Source organism: Anabrus simplex, chromosome 11 (assembly GCF_040414725.1).
Source record: "Anabrus simplex isolate iqAnaSimp1 chromosome 11, ASM4041472v1, whole genome shotgun sequence".
Taxonomy (NCBI): domain Eukaryota; kingdom Metazoa; phylum Arthropoda; class Insecta; order Orthoptera; family Tettigoniidae; genus Anabrus; species Anabrus simplex.
The window spans coordinates 21813619-21833857 of record NC_090275.1 but is presented as its reverse complement, the minus strand read 5'-3'; the positions used below and the strand labels follow the sequence as shown (position 1 = coordinate 21833857).

Sequence of the window (20239 nt, the reverse complement as noted above, 5' to 3'; positions counted from 1 at the left end):
AATCAATCAATCAATCAATCAATCAATCAATCAATCAATCAATCAATCAATCAATCATCTGCATTTTGAGCCGTCACCCAGGCGGCAGATTCCGTATTAATTATTTACCTACCTCTTTTTTAAACGTTTTCAAGGAACTTGGAAATTTATCGAACACTTCCCTTGATAATTTATTCCAAAGCCTTCCACTAATGTCATTCCACGCCATCTCTCCACTGACAGCTCGGAACATACCACTTAGTCGAGAAGCTCGCCTCTTTACTCCCAAGTCTTCCCAGCCCAACGTCTGCAACATTTTCGTAACACTACTCCTTTGTCGGAAATCACCCAGAACAAATCGCGCTGCTTTCCTTTGGATCTCTTCCAGTTTTCAATCAAGTATTTCTAATGTGGGTCCCATACACTGGAATCATACTCTAATTGGGGTCTTACCAGAGGCGTATATGCCCTCTCCTTTACATCCTTACTACAACCCCTAATTACTCTCATAAGCATGTGAAGAGAACTGTAACCTTTCAACTTCAATCACTACTGATCTGCATTTAGAACAGTCACCCAGGTGGCAGATTCCCTATATGTTTTCCTAGTGTTTTCTTAGATGATTTTAAAGAAATTGGAAATTTAAGTTATTCCTATTCTTAACTCCCCTTCCTATATACGAGTATTTGCCCCAATTTGTCCTCTTGAATTCCAACTTTATCTTCATATTGTGATCTTTCCTACTTTTAAAGACACCGGGCGAGCTGGCCGTGCTGTTACGGGCGCGCGGCTGTGAGCTTGCATTCGGGAGATAGTGGGTTCGAATCCCACTGCCGGCAGCCCTGAAGATGGTTTTCGGTGGTTTTCCCATTTTCACACCAGGCTAATGCTGGGGCTGTACCCTAATTAAGGCCACGGCCGCTTCGTTCCAACTCCTAGGCCTTTCCTATCCCATCGTCGCCATAAGACCTATCTGTGTCGGTGCGACGTAAAGCCACTAGCAAAAAAAACTTTTAAAGAAACCACAGACACTTATTCGTCTACTAATATCATTCCACGCCATCTCTCCACCGACAGCTCAGAACATACGACTTAGTCGAGCACTCCCAAGTCTTCCCTTTCTTAACAACCTCGTTAATTTGATTACCCCAACGAAGATCATTCCTTACATTAACACCTAGGGATTTACAGTGTTCCCATTAGGTACTTTCACCCCATCAACACAATGATTACAACTGAGAGGACTTTCCCTCTTGGTGAAACTTACAACTTGACTTTTTATCCCATTTACATTCATACCATTGTCTGCTGTCCATCTCACTACATTGTTGAAGTCCCCCTGCAGTCGCTCACAGTCCTGTAACTCATTTACTACTCTATTCAGTATAACATCATGTTATTATAAGTCATAACCTTATATTTTTATTGTACAGTTCCTGATCTGATCAGTTCATCAGTTTACTTAAGAGGTTTAAGTACCACACGACTCTTTCCCTGTACGATTTGATTTTACATCTTGTTTTAGGCGTTTAAAAAGATCACACAATTTCCGATCTTATGTTTTACTGGAATAGAATATTGTATGTCTAACCCTTCGTCCCGTTTTCGGACAGGGGTTCGCGGATGAGGTGAGGTGAAATTATATGGAATGTTTTTATGACCGGATGCCCTTCCTGACATCATTGGCAGAGCTCATGAAGATTACATGAACGATGGTGAATGAAATTGGGTACTGAGGTGAAAGGAATCGGCTGTGACCTATGAATAAGAACTGCCCTGGCACTGGCTGGATGTGAAAATGGGAAACCACAGAAAACCGTTCTCAGGACAGCCGACGGTGTGGTTCGAACCCACTCGTCTCCTGAATGCAGAGCTTGACTCCATAGCCGTAGCGCGTTAACACGCGCGGTCAGTCCGATCGTTATTTAATAGATTATTATCGGACAATAATTTAGTTCAGTCCATCACCTTATCTAGACGTTTAGATATCACATGTTTTGAATTTACATATTGCAATCTGGTATTAAAGTATTTCCCATCACATAATTTTACTCCTATATCTGTCCGGCTCCATGGCTTAACGGTTAGCGTGCTGGCCTTTGCTCACAGGGGTCCCGCGTTCGATTCCCGGCAGGGTCGGGAATTTTAACCATAATTGGTTAATTTCGCTGGCACGGGGGCTGGGTGTATGTGTCATCTTCATCATCATTTCATTCTCATCACGACGCGCAGGTCGCCTACGGCCGTCACATCATAAGACCTGCATCATAAGACTATGCACGATGAGGAGTGAGGTGGTTTGCTTTAGCTTTCGTCAGTGGGCCAGGTATGACTGACCCTACGAGTAACACCTTTAACACTCAGACGCACTAGTTGTGCTCCGAATGACACCACTAAATGGCTCCATACTGTCATGGCCCTAAACGAGACTGGGACTGACTGTCACCATCGTGTGTTTCCGTCTTCTTTTGCTCGCATAATGCAAATAAACATAGGCTGCTGCAGCTACCTCCAAGCTGCACTATCTTAACAAGTGGAACGTTAGTAGGTTGCGTGTTACGGACTTCAGCGCGGTGGGCAAAAGTTTACCTCGTAACCGCGATGCATATATTCGCTGAGTGTCCTTTCAACACTGTCTACTACGCTTATCCTCCAAAGACGCGGTTCCAGAGAAAACTTCGTATGGATTCCTGCCCCATCGGGATACCACATAATGAATACGTAGATGCCTTAGCGAAGGAAGCATGTTTAGTGGACAGGTCATGAATACTACAAGCAACTTCAAGGATTATACAGTGATTATATACAAAAGAGCCTATAGTCATTGGACAAAGAGGTGGGAGGAAACAGAGCCATAAAGGTCCGTGGGTCTACCAGGTGTCCAGCCCCGCTGTGTAGGCGGCAACACGTCCACCTGTCACCCGGCGGCCCCGGGTTCGATTCCTGATATCCATGGCCAGAGAACTGGGTGTTTGTGTCGTCCTTAACGTTCCTTTCCTCACTTTCAACACTTTATACTTCCGCCATTTACAAAATGCACGCAGGTTCCTCGCATACGGTGCAAGTAGGGGGTAAGGTCGACGCCCCGAACAAACAGCATTTAAAAAAATTACTCAATGATCGAACAGAATCCCCCGCGCACAATGGAACACTCAACGAAGATTCTTCCCGACAATCACTCTAATGCGATTCAATCACAGATGTCACCTTCATCGCATCAATGTAGTGGACACACCATACTGTTCATGTGATGGCCAGTCGATTCAGGACCTAAATCATCTGTCTTTTGCATGTGCTCATTACCACCAACAGCAAATTGTGTTGATTACATCTCTGATTCACGGTAAGCAACGGTTACCAACCTGTATACTAAGTACTACTGGCGACTAGAGACGAAACAGTATATAAGTAATATTATTAGGAACTATGTAACAGAAACTTGCCTACAAATTTGACTGATTTTATATGGATATTTATGTGATTATAATGTGAAGATGTACAACATATATGTCTATATATATTCCAAACTGTATCATTGAATTGTAATAAAATGTTAGTTCAAACCAGCATGTTGTAATAGCCAGATAGCTGTTTGGTCTGACACTGACCTAAAGCCAAATTATTATTTTTTAACCCGCGATGCGTAACGTTGCCCAGTTTCAGCTTGGTGCGTTACGATGTTCGGCGTGCATGCCTGTATCTGCCTTTAACCTAGCAAGCAAGAGCCCATGGTAAGCGGAGAGAAATTAGCCTTCCCTGGTCGCCCGATGGGATCGCTCACTGATACGAGCGCCCCTACCTACAGAATTTTTAGGCTGGCTTTCCCTAGCGAAAAACAGTGATTCATCACTATTTCACGGAAGATATGTCAACTTACAGTAATGTTACGTAAAACTCAAAATAAGTGTGTTGTGTTTTTATGTATGACTTCAGTAGACCTAAAATAATTTAGACTGTATCTAACGTGCGCAATTAGCGAGACATGACTAGCGCAGTGGCTTACTGCTGGTTTCCCACCCGGTCTGAAAAACTACGTGGCGTCAGGAAGGGCATCTGGCCTTAAACTCGCGGCCCGCCAGGGTGACTCCAGGGACCACAGAAACATTTTTTTTGTTAACATGCATAGTTAAAAAACACTTGCTACACACAGGGGTGGAAGTAAAAGTAAACTGAATGGCAAAGATAGAAGGGTATTAAATAAGAAATCTACTCAGACAACTGCATCGGCAATTCCGAACTTCGGATATACTATATTTATGACAGAACTACACTTAACAAGCCACTGGTCTTCATGGTATTTGTTATTATTAATAATGTTATTTGCTTTACGTCCCACTAACTACTTTTACGGTTTTCGGAGACGCCGAGGTGCCGGAATTTAGTGCAGCAGGAGTTCTTTCACGTGCCAGTAAGTCTACCGACACGAGGATGACGTATTTGAGCACGTTCAAATACCACCGGACTGAGCCACGATCGAACCTGCCAATTTGGGGTCAGAAGACCAGCGCCTCGACCCTCTGAGTCACTCAGTCCGGCCCAATTATTATTATTATTATTATTATTATTATTATTATTATTATTATTATTATTATTATTATTAACCGCCTCTGTGGTGTAGTGGTTAGTGTGATAAGCTACCATCACCGGAGGCCCGGGTTCGATTCCCGGCTCTGCCACGAAATTTGAAAAGTGGTACGAGCGCTGGAACGGGGTCCACTTAGCCTCGGGAGGTCAAATGAATAGGGGTGGGGTGGGGGTGGGGTTTGCGGGTCGATTCCAACATCAGCCATCCTAGAAGTGGTTTTCCGTGGTTTCCCACTTCTCCCCCAGGCAAATGCCGGGATGGTATCTAACTTAAGGCCACAGCCGCTTACTTCCCTCTTCCTTGCATGTCCCTTCCAATCTTCCCATTCCCCCACAAGGCCCCTGTTCAGCATATCATGTGAGGGCACCTGGGCGAGGTACTTGCTCTCCTCGCGAGTCGTATCCCCCCGACCCAAAGTCTGACGCTCCAGGACTCTGCCCTTGAGGCGGTAGAGGTGGGATCGCTCGCTGAGTCCGAGGGGAAAACCAACCCTGGATGGTAAACGAATTAAGAAAGAAAGAAAGAAAGAAAGAAAGAAAGAAAGAAAGAAAGACGATTATTATTATTTCATGAAAGATTGTGTTCCGTTCAGTTACCCAAATTAAATTCCACGCTTCGCCAATGGGTTTTAGAAGGCGAAACAACAGGACAGTAAGTCCCTCTCACGAAAGTGACAACTCATAAACATGGCAACGAAACTAGTAACGGGAAGTTAGGTTTAGAAATGGGACCGCATGTCTCCCTTTTCTGTTCCTCAGAGATGCCGTGCGCGCCACACCCTGTCCTTGTAGCGCGCTGAATACAAGATACAATGGCTTGTGAGTCTTTGGCTACGTTCAGTGTTGCTTGTGTGTGTCGGCAGGTTCAATACAACTCGTATTAGTATTTGCTTATATGCGTGCTATGGATAGTGTGGTCATCGGCCCCGAGTTAAATTTACATCCAGTTGTTTAAAAAACTCAGTTTTCGCTTTTTTTTATATAGAAAAAACCTGGAACGTTATGTACAAAATATACAGAAAGAAAATTAATATTTATTTTCTTACACTTCAAATTTTTGCCTCGTACTTAGTTTTTAGCTCTGACAGACGTGCAAAAACCGAAAGCGGGTTCAGTTCACTGTTTGTTACATCGCGGCGAAACATGATGATGTTTGTTGTTTAAAGGGACCTAACAGCTAGGTTATCTCCCCTTATTATTATTATTATTATTATTATTATTATTATTATTATTATTATTATTATTATTAACAAATACATCGCAAATGAGAAATATCCCGGTGGCAATGGTCACTTACAGTAGTGTAATAATAAAGTAAAGTTAATATAATTACCCAACAAACAAACAAACAACAAGAGTACAACAAATGGAACGAAAAAATATAATTAAAATTTTAAAACATACCCACTGACTAGAATTTAAAACAAATGATGAAAAATGAGTATGAAATTAAAATAATCAGTGGATCTAATTCACAATGCCTTATTTTCTGATAAAATTATAAAAAGTATAGATTACAATGGAATAAGGCATTGCATTGAAGTACAGAGATATATATCCTTCAAGTTAGAAGTTAAATATAACACATTAAAATACACAAACACGAACTAAAATAGAGTCAATAAGATAAAAGCTTAGTTAACAAAAATACATTAATATAAAATGCACTTCTACACACGATAAATCACGGCGAAACATAATTTCTTGAAATTTGATACTTAAGTTCAGGGATAGCCGAGAAGTTGTACACTATGTATTATTTGGTTCTCCAGATTACCTTCCACACACAAACTTTCCCTCTTTATCTATATTAAAGAGAAAACCCACTGATCACTGAATCACCGAAAGTCCCTGATGTAGGAATGTCCCAAGATGGCTGTTCTTATGTGTTATTTGTCTACTAAGGAAGAGTCTGAAAATATTCCTCCCCTAAGAAGAATTAAACGGGGGTTAAAAACTGAAGAACAAAATATTAATTCCTCCGAAAGTGTTCAAAGTTGACATTTCACATAACAGTTGCTCATTTATGTCTTAAAAGTTATTTGAGAAGCAGTGTTTAAATATTCCACCCCTAAGAGTTTTAAAAAGGGATCTAGCTCCGAAAACAAAAATCTTCATTCCCCCAAAACCGTCCGACGTGTACGAGACTGAAATTTCACACGATGGTTGCTCCTCATATAATTTAAATTTATATCAGATGTTAAGTAAGAAATGGTCTTAAAATATTCCACCTCTGAGGGATATGAGTGGATGTTAGAACCGATAGGAAATATAATCACTTTTCCAAAACCGTTTGATATACGAAGTCGAAATTTCACGAGGGCATGGTCGTTCGTTTACCCTAGATGCATTGTATGAAAAAATTGACAATTTAGGAGTTAAATGAGGATTAACCTCGAAAACAAAAAAAAAAGATTAATTCTTCCAAAACCGTTTGACGTACTAAGTCAAAAATTCACATGAAGGCAGCTCTTTTTTGTCCTACATACTGTGCAAGAACTATTTTTAAACTTTTCTCCCTTAAAGAGTTTAAATAGCTGTTAATTTCGAAAACAAAAGTATTCATTCCTCCAGAACTGCTGGACGAACTACGTCGAAACTTCACATGTATTTTTTTTTTGCTTCTCTGCCCTAGGTGTTAAATAAGAACGGGTTGCAAAACATTCCAGTTCTACTGGATTCAGAAGAGGGTTCATAACCGCGAGTGTATTCTATAGGCTCCATGGACCGTGAGACTCCAGACTTTAAAACTTTTAAAGAGAACCTTCAGTTTCAAACCGCAGCAAAGTACCGGTATGATGCTAGTGCTGTAGGATTTCGATTTATCCTACAGCACTCTATTATGGTGATCGAGTTACCATGAAACTACAAGGAGACTAATTCCAAGAGAACCGATTCTTTGTTGGGTTTCTCTCACTTAATATTCTAAGATCTCTTTCCACCACTAGGCAGAAATTTCCCTTTTCATTAACCCCATGGAGGAAATAATTCATTCACCACTTCACCGTTCGTAAGATCTCCTGCAGCTTTTAGGCCCGGTTTCACACTATACGCTTAAGCCTTGGATCGGGCTTAAGCGGGAGCTTAAACTCTGGACGAGTTTCACAGTGGGGAGTGCAAGTGGTAAGCCGAGCTTATCTGTGACTGGCTTAGGGCCGGTATTATAATGAGTGTTTAAACTGAAGATTGATTTAAACTGTAACTTGAGTTTAAACCGATGTTGAGTCTTATAATGGCCGGCCTAAGTTAAACTGAGGTGAAGAAGGAAATATACGATCTTGGTAGCAGTGACTTGCGAGAAAAGATGACTGTCGATAATGCTTTGCAGTGACTTGCAAGAAAAGATGACTATCGATAATGTTTTGTTTACTTCTTGTAGGTAAAATGGCGGATAAAAGCCATAAACGTTGTCCTAATTTTACTTGTAAGGAAATAGAATTGCTTGTGTAATTAGTACAGAAATATTTATATAGTCCGTGAAACAGTGGCCTTATGAATTCCTCCGAAATCTCCCATTTTAATAAACATACTACGGGAGGCATAAATCCGCAATGCTATTAGTAGCTGACTGAGGGGTTCTACAGCATGATTTCTGAAATAGAAGGAATTTACTTTATTTTCTAAAATGCACTTTTGACATTCAAACAGTTCAAAAAGTCATTTGTACATTCTTACGTTTTCCTTGGATGTTTTATTCTAGCACCAACTTGCTGAAATAGGGCTATGACAGTCTGTTTTGTAAGCCTAAACCTATTTAAAAACTATTTTTCATTCCATATATGAAAGTGACATCTCCTTGCTCGTAAAACTCGTAGTGCCCGTGGTCGTTCAATAATTTGAACCACTTCTTCGTCATCGCTTAGTATTTCTTCAAACACCTCAAAAATATCTTCGAGATCCATTCGTTCTGCCATGTTGTAAGGTTATGTATTCTTAAACGTAAGTTTAAACGGTAGATGAGTGGCAGTAAAATTAATCTCCAGTTAAACTTAAGATTAACTTTTATAATACACGACTAACAGATAAACCGAAGTTTAAACAGAACCAACAGTTTAAACCTGTATTATAATACCGGCCCTTAAGCTGTATGAAACTGAGGTTTAAGCTAAGGATTCAGTTCGGATGGTAGAGCGCTGGCCCTCTTATAGCCCAACTTGGCAGGTTCGATCCTGTCTCAGTCCTGTGGTGAAGGTGCTCAAATTCATAGTTAGTGGGACGTAAAACCAATAACATTAATAAATAACTTATATTTCTGAATATATTTCGAGGCTCAAGAGACAAAAATGTCGGTCGGTCACTTGCTTTCTTGGCTTACGCTGCGTGAACCATCAACGACAGACCCCAAGTGTAAGTGTACGAATTGTAGAGCATAGAAACCTCTACAAAAAAGTCCGCGATAGTATATACCTATTTCCAACCGTTTGCCCTCTAGAAACGATGTATAACCTACAAGTCAATCAATCATAGGCTACGGATGTAAACAAAGATGAGAATTGAATCACTGCGCATGCGCAAGCATTACCAACTTCGGAGATGTTCAGCTTAGTAAAGCTGCACATGGTCCCCCTACTGTGAAACTCGTAGTGTTTAAGCCAAAGAGTAAGCCTTGCTTAAGCGGCGTGCGTGGCTTACTAAAGCTTCGGCTTAAACTCAAACTGTGAAACCGGGCCTTAGTAACACTTCACCAAAGCCTCGTCAGCAGACAATTTCCACAACGCCGGCGCCCACGAGGACCCCGGCTGTACTTCACATACCAAGATGAACACATTTCTCCTGATTTAACAACTGCTTACTTGTTCAGGTATGACATTTTCCTATAATGTATTGCTTCTTTACATTCCTAAACTTAAATAATAAAAATTATTATTATTATTATTATTATTATTATTATTATTATTATTATTATTATTATTATTATCCTCTACAGAGCAATAACAAATAGTTTCTGTACAAAACAGTAGCAAAGAGCAAGCGTTATTAGAGTGAAACCTCGTAACATTTTTGGTAAATGAGTGATATCTTTCAACTTGTTATGGACGGTAATTTGTTTCAGAAACGTTAGTTTTAAAAGTACCTATAATCCAGCGTTAAGTGAAAAAGGATTCGTTTGACAGCCGAATTGTAACAACGATATTTCGATATTAATTTTAGCTTTGAGATGACCTTTTACAAAAAGCCACCCTTCATTAATTCTGTTACCTGGAAGCTGGTTTGATCCTCCACACCTACGCCAACAGCTGTCATAGATGGCCTAGGCATCACTGAAGAGGCGTACTAGGGAAGTGGGGGTGAAAAATGTATAGGCCTATATAAATCGCATTTACTATATCGGAGCCGGGCTGAGTGGCTCAGACGGTTGAGGCGCTGACCTTCTGACCCCAACTTGCCAGGTCCGATTCTGTCTCAGTCCGGCGGTATCTGAAGGTGCTCAAATACGTCAGCCTCTTGTTGGTACGTTAAAGAACTTCTGCGGGACTACATTCCGGCACCTCGAAAACTGTAAAAGTGAGGGGTGTAGAAGCAAAACTCACATTCTCCATTTTTTTTTTTTTTTTTCAGTATTGAGTTCTGTGTGAAGGCATGTTCTCTACCTTAATGGGCATCATTTCCATAGAAACATCTGTAGCGAAACTAACATTTCACTTGTATAAAATCATTCTGAAATTAAGGGTTAGTTGCAAAACTCACATTATCCACTTCCCAGCACGAAGCAAAAGTCACATTCTCCGGTTACACCATTCATGTTGCCACACTTGTTTCCGAGTGCATTGTGGGTATCGTCGCATGTTTACACTAGATTACAGGTTATGTCATATTGTTAGGTGAAGGCTTCAGCAGTACATCAGTTGCTGATTTAAGATAAATAGTTCCCCAAAATAAGGGCTATAAATGGAAGAAAGTGTGAAAGCAATGTTGTCCGGAGGAAAGAGGTCGGAAGAGGAGCAGATATCAATCTAATTGGAAAAGAAACAAGGCTAAACAAATGAGGTGAGTTGGATGTGCACTTTCTTGCTCTGGAGATGGAGTATTAAGATAAGGTTTCACTATTCCAAGTTTTTGTATTTACATGTTTTCAATTTGTTTTCTTCCAGATATTCTTCAAAGAGGTTACCAAAGTTTCCGGAATGAAATCACAGTCAGGGAGCCTTTTTATGTCGTATAGTTGGAGCTCAAGACCTTCGCAGGTTTCATAAGAGATTCTATTTTCATAAGGACAAATTATGCATTACTGTTTAATAAACTGTATTGTTATCATTATTCTCCTCCAAGTGTCCGTTTTTCTTTTATTTATTTGCTCCTGTTCACTGTTTGAATCCTATTTCTTAGCTTCATATAGCCTACTAAACATAAGAATGTTTGTACCAAAACTTACATTATCCACAGCCTTGTGATGCATAACTCTCATTATCCAAAAACGTGGAGCAAAACTCACATTCTCCAAACTTAAAATGTAATTTGTATTGGTCCAGAGATCATGTTATTTTTTCAACAAAATACCCACACTCCCAGTATTCGGGAGATAGTGGGTTCGAACCCCACTGTCGGCAGCCCTGAAGATGGTTTTCCGTGGTTTCCCATTTTCACACCAGGCAAATGCTGGGGCTGTACCTTAATTAAGGCCACGGACGCTTCCTTTCCATTCCTAGGCCTTTCCTGTCCCATCGTCGCCATAAGACCTCTCTGTGTCGGTGCGACGTAAAGCAGATAGCAACAACCCCGCACTCCCATTCGCTAGAAAGAGATCTCGTTGGTGCCAGCCCTGGACCTCAAGAAAAAAAAAGAAAAAAAAAAACGACGGCGCAAGCAGCGGAATGCAACACTATGGACTCCTATTTACAGCCAGTAAATACGTATACATATTTCTTGCTAGTAACGACGGTATTGCTTAATCAACCTGGGATTTGAAACTTTATTTGAGTAAATCAATGATTACTTTTCGTTTGTGACAAATATTACAGTGATATTTCGTGGATCAATATCGTTCATGTAACCATTATTATTATTATTATTATTATGATTATTATTATTATTATTATTATTATTATTATTATTATTATTAACTAGAAAAACTACATCAATATACACTAAGTCCGAATTTACTATTAAATGAAAACAAAACCTTAGCCATTTTCCTAGGATATCGAAGAAATTTATCAAATCTTTTCAACAGCAACATTCTTCCAGTAATTGTAAACGGTTCTGTAGTCAAGTGTCAGGAATGTGTTAAGAATTTAGGTATTCTAATGGATAACACTCTGTCCTGGACCTTCCATGCCAAGCATATGGTCAAGAAAGTGTCTGGTATATTGCATCAGTTTCGACGAAACTTACCGTATCTTCCTTTTTCGGTGAGAAAAATGTTGATCCGAACAATGGTATTTCCTATATTAGACACGGCGCTGTAATTTACAGCGATATCTCAGAGAAATATAATACCAAACTTCAGCGTATTCAGAATGCCCATGTGCGATTCGTCTTCGGTATTCGTAAAGACTGTCACGTAACATCTTACTACAAAGCCGCAGTGGTTGAAAGTCAGGGATAGACGATAATACTCAGCTGCTTGCTTACTGCTGAGAATTTTAAAATCTAATGTTCCCTCATATTTGATCAAGTCCTTTGTACGGATGAGTCAAGTGCATGATCGGGACAATAGGTTTACAGCTAACACACTTCAGGTTCCACAACATCGTGCGGTAAAGTGTAGTAAGTCGTTCAATGTCACTGCCTCTCAATTATACAATGAACTATATGAAATACAGAAAAGTAGTGTCGGGACTATGAAATAATGTCTTAAACACCGCTACCTTTCCACCTATTAAGCCATGTAAGTGAATTTTCACCAAATTATTTAAATAGTATGAAATATAATTTCCTAGATACATTTTAAATGCTCAGTTTCATTCTTAATTCATCCTCGGCATTAAAGGTTCTCATATGTCTTCTCTTCCTTGTTAGTATAGTCTATGTTTATGAAATGGTAAAAGTATTATTGTAATCTCTTAGATGTTTAGTTTTTAATCTTATATCCTCAGTAGGAAAATGTATCTTACGCTTTTTATGTATTTTTAGATTGTTTATATTCATTGATACATTTAAGTTAAGTGGCAGTTAGTTACAGCCAAAGGGACCTCTGGTCCAATTTGTAATTAACTTTAAATAAATATAGCCTATTTATAACTACTTTTACGGTTTTCGGAGACTCCGATGAGCCAGAATTTAGGCCCACAGGAGTTCTTTAAAGTGCTGGTAAATATACGGACACGTGGCTGAAGTATTTGAGCACCTTCAAATACCACCCGTCTGAGCCAGGATCGAACCTGCCAAGATGGGATCAGAAGGACAGCGCCTCAACCGTCTGCGCCACTCAGTCCGGTATTATTATTATTATTATTATTATTATTATTATTATTATTATTATTGTCATCATTATTATTATACTATATCGGAGTTACCGGATTCGTTCATTTTTTTAACAGACTGTTGATACTTTCCTCTTACTACAAATTTAAGTTTGGAAATCGTGTTTAATAGTAATGACGTCGAAAAACTAGTCTATAGCAACAGTTCGCATGAGAAACGTCACCATTGTAATAACGTCTGAAAAAATGGGATATTAATTTCTCCTTGCTGAAATAACACGTTTAATTATTCGGCTGTCGCATGCGTAAACTACACACATGCCGGTGCTTGTTATATAAAGAACTATTTCGGTGTGCTGTGAAACTGTATCCATTGTCAAACATTACGACTGCTGCTACACGCGGTAAACCTGTGTCTAGACAGGACGTTCACATTCTGCGACTATCACATCAATATGAGGATCTAGTTATTACCTTGATGTCCAGCGAGCTGAACCCAGGGATACCGTTGTTTCTTGTACGTCTGGAAGAACGGTGTCCACTGCACGATATTCCGTAATTTCCGCCAACCGGAAGGCTGTAAACAAACAAATGGTATCCAATCAGTCACCAGTCTCCTATTGTACAATAACTGTGTGTTTCATACATTATCAATAGGTTCTGTGCTTAAAGGAGATAGCATGGCAGCTTCATTATGTTTCGTCCAGTAGATTATTATTTTCTACGAACAATATAAGATAAAACTTTTTAATAATAATAATAGTATTATGCAGGACCGCCCACATAAATTCTAGGTCCCCTGGCAAATCAATGTGGCTTCTTATCTTCATAACAAAATACCCAATAAAATTTGTAAATAATGGATAAAATCGTAAGGATATGTATTTTAATGTTTAATAATTATAATAATAATAATAATAATAAATGTATTATTCCTCAATGATTGAAGTTGCCAAAACGAGAAATAATATCGCACAATATACATTTAGTAATCTGACTGCAATACACACTCAGTGGGCAGAATTCATGGGAAAACACTGAATGTGATGTTAATAACGAGTTGCTCCTCCGCGAACCCTCAAAACGGCAGCAATAAGGCGAGGCATCGACTCTACAAAATGTTGGAATCGTTCCGGAGTAATCTGGACCCACGCATCTTGCACTGATACCCACAATATTGGTCTTGTGTAGTTGTTGCGGGGTTCATGGAGCATACAACAGCATCGACAGCATCCCATAAATGCTCGACTGGATTAAGATCGAGGTATGTGGAGAGTCAATCCATGGTCGTAACTTCAATGGAGTGCTCCTCCAACCACCGGCGTGCTACCAAAGAGCTGTGACATGGTGCATTGTCCTGTTGAAACATGGCATCTCCATCAGGGTACTCTAGGTCCAGAAAGGAATGCAGATGGTCTGAAAGAATGTCCACATAACGTGCACCTGTCAGCGCTCCCTGTAGCTGGACAATGGGGCTAATTGCGCCCATGGGAATGCCGTCCAGACCAGAACCGAGCCACCTACCGCCTTGTTGACACGCAGGATCCAGAGCTTCTCGGAGCATACGCCACACTCTCTCGCGTCCATCGGCTCGATACAACTGGAACCGGGATTCATCGGACCACACCCCTCGCCGCCACTGTTCCGTGGTTCATTGCCGATGATCGCGGGCCCATGCACGTCGTTGAGCTGTGTGTCGAGGTGTCAGCAAAGAGACACGAGTTGGTCGTCGGCTGGTGAAGCCTATGCGCTGCAGTTGTCTCCTTTCAGTCCTGGTAGAAATGGGTTCCTGACTCCCAATATTCAACTGGGCGGTGATCTGACTCACAGTAGTCCGTCGAGCGCGACGTGATGTCCGCTCGATAAGCACCTGGGGTCTTCCCGTGCGGCGGTTTACGCGGGTGGTAACATTCTCTCTGCGACAAAGATTCACCGTCAACACTGTTGACATCGGAAACTCGAATTCGCGTGTAATCTCCGCAATGCTATGACCGATGCTCCGTGCGCCAATGATTATCCCACGTTCAAAGTCGGTTAACTCGCGACGTGTTGCCATCTTCACGACACTGGTGTCTGTGACAGACTGCTCAGCTACGTCGCAGCTAGCCGCAACGCTCAGGGGTCATACATGGCACATTTTCTAATGGGACACCCGTTCCCGGGACTTTTGGCCACTCAGTGTAAAATGACAGATAATCAATAATTCCAATGATAATGTAGAGAAAACAATCATTAGTGACAAAGAAGAAGCAGATAAAATACAGTATAACACAAAAATGCTTTAACTGATTTAATTCAGTGGGTGAAACGTACAGGTTCCATAGAAATACATTACAACTGCTTCTACACGTATTATTCAAAACAAGTAAAATATGAAAATAATAACCTTATTATGTTATACTGACATAGGGTTGTATTTATCATTATCATGAATTTGCATAAGGCTGAATCACCTTCCTTGCTGAGGGTGTTACAACACTTCCCGTTGCTGGCAGATCCGAGGCTTGCTTCCCGACGCCAAACCATTTACCCCACGCCATGGAAATTGACTTATACTCTGCTTGACACTTATCACAGCACCGAGATGGCTTGCAACCTAGATCAAACCACATCCTACTGCACGTCGCCCCCATATAATGGCATCTAATTAGCGACAGGAAGACGACGAAGCCACCAAATGGTCATTTTAATTCTTATTTCTGGCATATAGCGTCGACCATAATCAGAACGGATGTCCAGTGTAAGTACTGCGACGCAATGTCTTAGCAATAATTTCCTAGGATAAAATTATAGTGGGTTATATAAATTGCCTCCAAAGCGGTTGTTTACCTTCTTGTAAATACAGTCGAAACCGGTAGCGGTGATTGGGAATTAAAAGTGTGTGTGTGTGGGAGGGGATGTAGAGACAACAAAAAAGTACCCGGGATAGTGGGATATTGCAGGCGTAGGAGAAGGGGGGGGGGGGGGACGGCGGGGTATATGCAAGAAAACTGGAAAGAAAGCTACAAAGTGGTAAATTCTTTGATGCTCTCTGGGTGAATTTCGACAGAGAGGTAAAGTTTTTACGAACTAAAGTGTGGTAATAATAGTTTTTGAGATTTTGATTCAATACTAGATTAGAGAATAAAACTTTCACCAAAGGAATAATATACACATGCATTACAATTAAATAGAAGTAGGGCATGATTATGCAATTAAAAATCATTTAAGAAACGAATAGACACTAAAGAGATAGCCAGACACACGAATGCGCGCGGCTAGTCGGTAATGATACTTCAGTGTCCATGATCTTGGCAAAAAATATTTGCACACCTTTTAGCGGTTGATTTTTGTACAGGGGTGAGGAGTAAGGAAGGAGCTCTTCCGGTTCCGGTAATACTGCCAACTAAATGGAAATGATATCTTAATTGTATCGATAATATGATCGATCGATATGAATTTTCAGAACCTTTCTTATCTTAAGCCAACAACTGTGAAACACACACACACACACACACACACACACACACACACACACACACACACACACACACACACACACACACACACACACACACACACACACACTCTCTCTCTCTCTCTCTCTCTCTCTCTCTCTCTCTCTCTCTTCTCGATGCGAATCTTGCTCCTAGCATGAATTCTATAGTTTGGTTTTGCTGTGTAAACAACAACAGTACTAGTACGTAAAGTGTACGCCAGATGTCGCACAGCGATGCATAAGCGATTCATAGTTTGTGCTTCGAAGGTTGCCAATACGAATCTCGAAGATAACCGAGGTCGACCGATTCAGCACTAGGGTGTCCATGTATCACTAAAAGGTGCGCGTACTATACATACCCCTGCTACCCTTCCCCACAACACATGCAAAGTCTCCACTACTTGCTGTGGCGCTAAACAAATCGGTTAGCCGCGACGAACGACATGTTGTGCGGATTTCCGCCAACAATTAAGGAAAATAAAGTAAAGAATTAGCTGATAAGACAACAGGGCTCGTACAAAATTGCTTTTTAAAAATAATTCCTAGTTTCAGCCAGCTGAAATGGAATAAAAATTTAATATTTTCTCCGCAAAGTGGTGGTGGTGGTGGTGGTGGTGGGGTGGGGGGGAGGGCACTGCCCCCCTAATCGCCGTTACTGGTTTAATGACTCCGAAAGGACCGCCAATTATCGGTCGTTATAAGCGATAGTCGTACAAAAAGGTTTTCCTTTTTGTTGTTAAAAAGCAGGGGCTGCCTGGCCGAGGCGGTAAAGGCGTGCTCGGTTCACCCGGAAGGACGTGGGTCCGAATCCCCGTCAGGAAGTCGTAAAATTTGAAACGAGATTTCCACTTTCGGAGGTGCATATGGTCCTGAGGTTCACTCAGCCTACACCAAAAATGAGAACCAGGTTAGTTCCTAGGGACAAAGGCGGCCGGCGTAGAGCTAACCACTCTAACCCATCACGTGCCGAGGTGAACAATGGTGGAAGCCTTTACCTTCCACTCCTCCAAGGGCCTTCATGGCCTGTACGGAGGTGATTTTGCTTTGCTTTGTTGTTAAAAAGCATTATATTAAGTTTAAGCAGTACACTTATATAGTTAATTAACATAATAAATGTATAACTTCAAAAATAAAAGTGAAATAAGTACTGAATTTGCAATGCAGTATTTGTAGAGTGGGACTGATAGGAACTTTTCTTCTAATGTTTACACTGCACGTACAGCAATAATATGTCAGCAAAATATAAAACCCCGACGTTTGTTTCTCCGTTTTGTAATCGCCAGTTTTTAAACTTTTCTTCAATATTAAACACTTTCCCTTTCTTTTGAGACATCTCCACAACGATGCTTGCCTTCACTATTTGAAATCTACAATCTACTGAAAACAAGAGCTTTACATTGCTGTCAACAATCGCCAAACGCATAACAAACAAATATCAACATTGGACGTTATAGCCGATACATTTTTCCGACAATGTGATAAAAATACGCCGTTTTATACAATGTCGTAATAAGCGATTTTAATTTGGAAAAACATTTCTTACCAAAGTACCCTACACTATGAAAAAATTAATTAAGCAATTTCCTCAATTGTGCCGAAAGTTGAAGGGCTAAAGAGCCCAGAAAAGTTTCAAACTGTGAGTCTTGGATAGTGTATCAAAGTTTTTTTTTAAAAAAAATCGAAAATCACTTCCGGCCTAAACGCAGCTCCGGAAAAGCAGCCTAAAATCGCTTGTTTCTTTACAGAATCAAATCCTAGCCAAATTAACTTATTTACATAATTCTTTCTGTAATATGTTCCTTGGTTCAATACTCTCAGGCGTGTATTGATATTTTTCAAAATATCCACACGGAATGGCATAATAAGGGCTTAATGAAACTTTGCATTGGCTCACATTAGTCCTCGTAGTGGTGTAAAAAGGCAAACTGCTAATCTAATCGACCAGATAACGATGATTGATAAATGGATTATAATTTTTAGGAATAAATAAATAATATATTCTCATATTTTACTATATTTTATTTACCTAAAATTCGTAGCTCATATTCCTAGGACGTTTTGAACATTGAGTCGCTTGCCTGTGGCTTTTTTAAATATAGTGTTTATATAGGATTCAGACGTTATATCCGATACGTCGTTAAAAGCGATGTCACAATAAACGGTTTCACTGTATGTAGTCCGACTCGTTGGCTGAACGGTCAGCGTACTGGCCTTCGGTTCAGAGGGTCCCGGGTTCGATTCCCGGCCGGGTCGGGGATTTTAACCTTAATTGGTTAATTCCAATGGCACGGGGGCTGGGTGTATGTGTTGTCTTCATCATCATTTCATCCTCATCACCACGCGCAGGTCGCCTAAGGGCATCAAACAGAAAGACCTGCACCTGGCGAGCCGAACCCTTCCTGGGATATCCCGGCACTAAAAGCCATACGATATTTCATTTCAGTGTATGTAGATTGCCTCCTGTTTACTTCGTATGTGCATAAATTTCAAATTCGCCACTGTTCGTCGCCGAAATGACGTGACGGCCGACGTTTCAATATTCATACGGAAGTATACACGTGCAGTCGCTTACAAAAACAAAAGGTACTCGCAGACAATTCAACCTGTATATATGTTTGTTGTGGGTCTGCACAGGGTTAGTATCTACAAGGGAAGTGACTTATATTTTGATAATAATTGAAATTAAGGCTGATAAATTAATAAATGCGAGGATTGGTTTTACGTCCCACTGTTACGGTTTTCTGAGACGCCGAGGTGCCGGAAATTTGTCCCGCTGGAGTTATTTTACGTGGTCCGACTCCTTGGCTGAATGGTCAGCGTTGAGGCATTCAGCTCAGAGGGTCCCGAATTCGATTCCCGGTTGGGTTGGGATTTTAATCTCGTGTGATTAATTCTTCTGGCTCGGGGACTGGGTATTTGTTTGTCCCAACACTTTTCTCTTCATATCCAGACAACACACCACACTACCAACCATCACAGACGCACGCAATAGTGATCACATCCCTCCATATAGGGATGGCGTCAGGAAGGGCATCCGGCCGTAAAGCAGGGCAAAATCCAGGTGTGCAACAAAGTTTGCATCCGCGACCCCACGGCTGTGGGAAAAGCAGTAGTACTAGAAAAAATAATAAGAATATTATTATTCTTATTCTTCTACTCTTCGTCTTATTATTATTATTATTATTATTATTATTATTATTATTATTATTATTATTATTATTGTAGTCACTGAGATCAGTACACTGTATGCAATTACCGTTATCCCATCGTCGGAGTAGGCCTATTTTTTTTGTTTCTTGCTAGTGGCTTTACGCCGCACCGACATAGACAGGTCTTACGGCGACGATGGGGCAGGAAAGAGCTAGGAGTGGGAAGGAAGCAGCCGCGACCTTAATTAAGGTACAGCTCCAGCATTTGCCTGGTGTGAAAATGAGGAAACCACGGAAACCTATCTTCAGGGCTGCCGACACTGGGGTTCGAACCCACTATCTCCCGGATACTGTGTACTGGCCTAGGGACAGCACAGACACCCGGTAACCGACCCGGTCGGGAATCGAATCCGGGGCCCCGAGGACCAAAGGTCAAGACAGTGTCCACTTAGCCATGGAGCCGGATACACGTCGCAGTGAACGCACGTCTTTCATAGAAATTAAATCTGATCTTGGACTTAATTTTCGTGACATTATGCGCCCAATATGGAAAGATAACGGTGGGAGTAGCCGTACAGTGTTTCATTCTCTTGAAATGAAGAGGCCAATTAGGAAAGATGTTAGCTCCAGATATCCTTGACATGAGTTTCCTATCAAGGAACATGGACTTGAAACTAATTCCGCAG

At 40.8% G+C, this 20239-nt stretch overlaps 1 protein-coding gene across 7 annotated transcripts in view; it reads right to left on the bottom strand.

The window, feature by feature from the left end:
- Positions 1–20239, bottom strand: part of IP3K2 (Inositol 1,4,5-triphosphate kinase 2) — a 402764-nt gene that overhangs the window by 25995 nt on the left and 356530 nt on the right. For all 7 annotated transcript variants that reach the window (XM_067155630.2, XM_067155631.2, XM_067155633.2 and 4 more), the window contains one exon: positions 13401–13503. In XM_067155630.2, coding sequence (XP_067011731.1) covers positions 13401–13503 — 103 coding nt within the window. The remainder of the gene's footprint in view (positions 1–13400; positions 13504–20239) is intronic.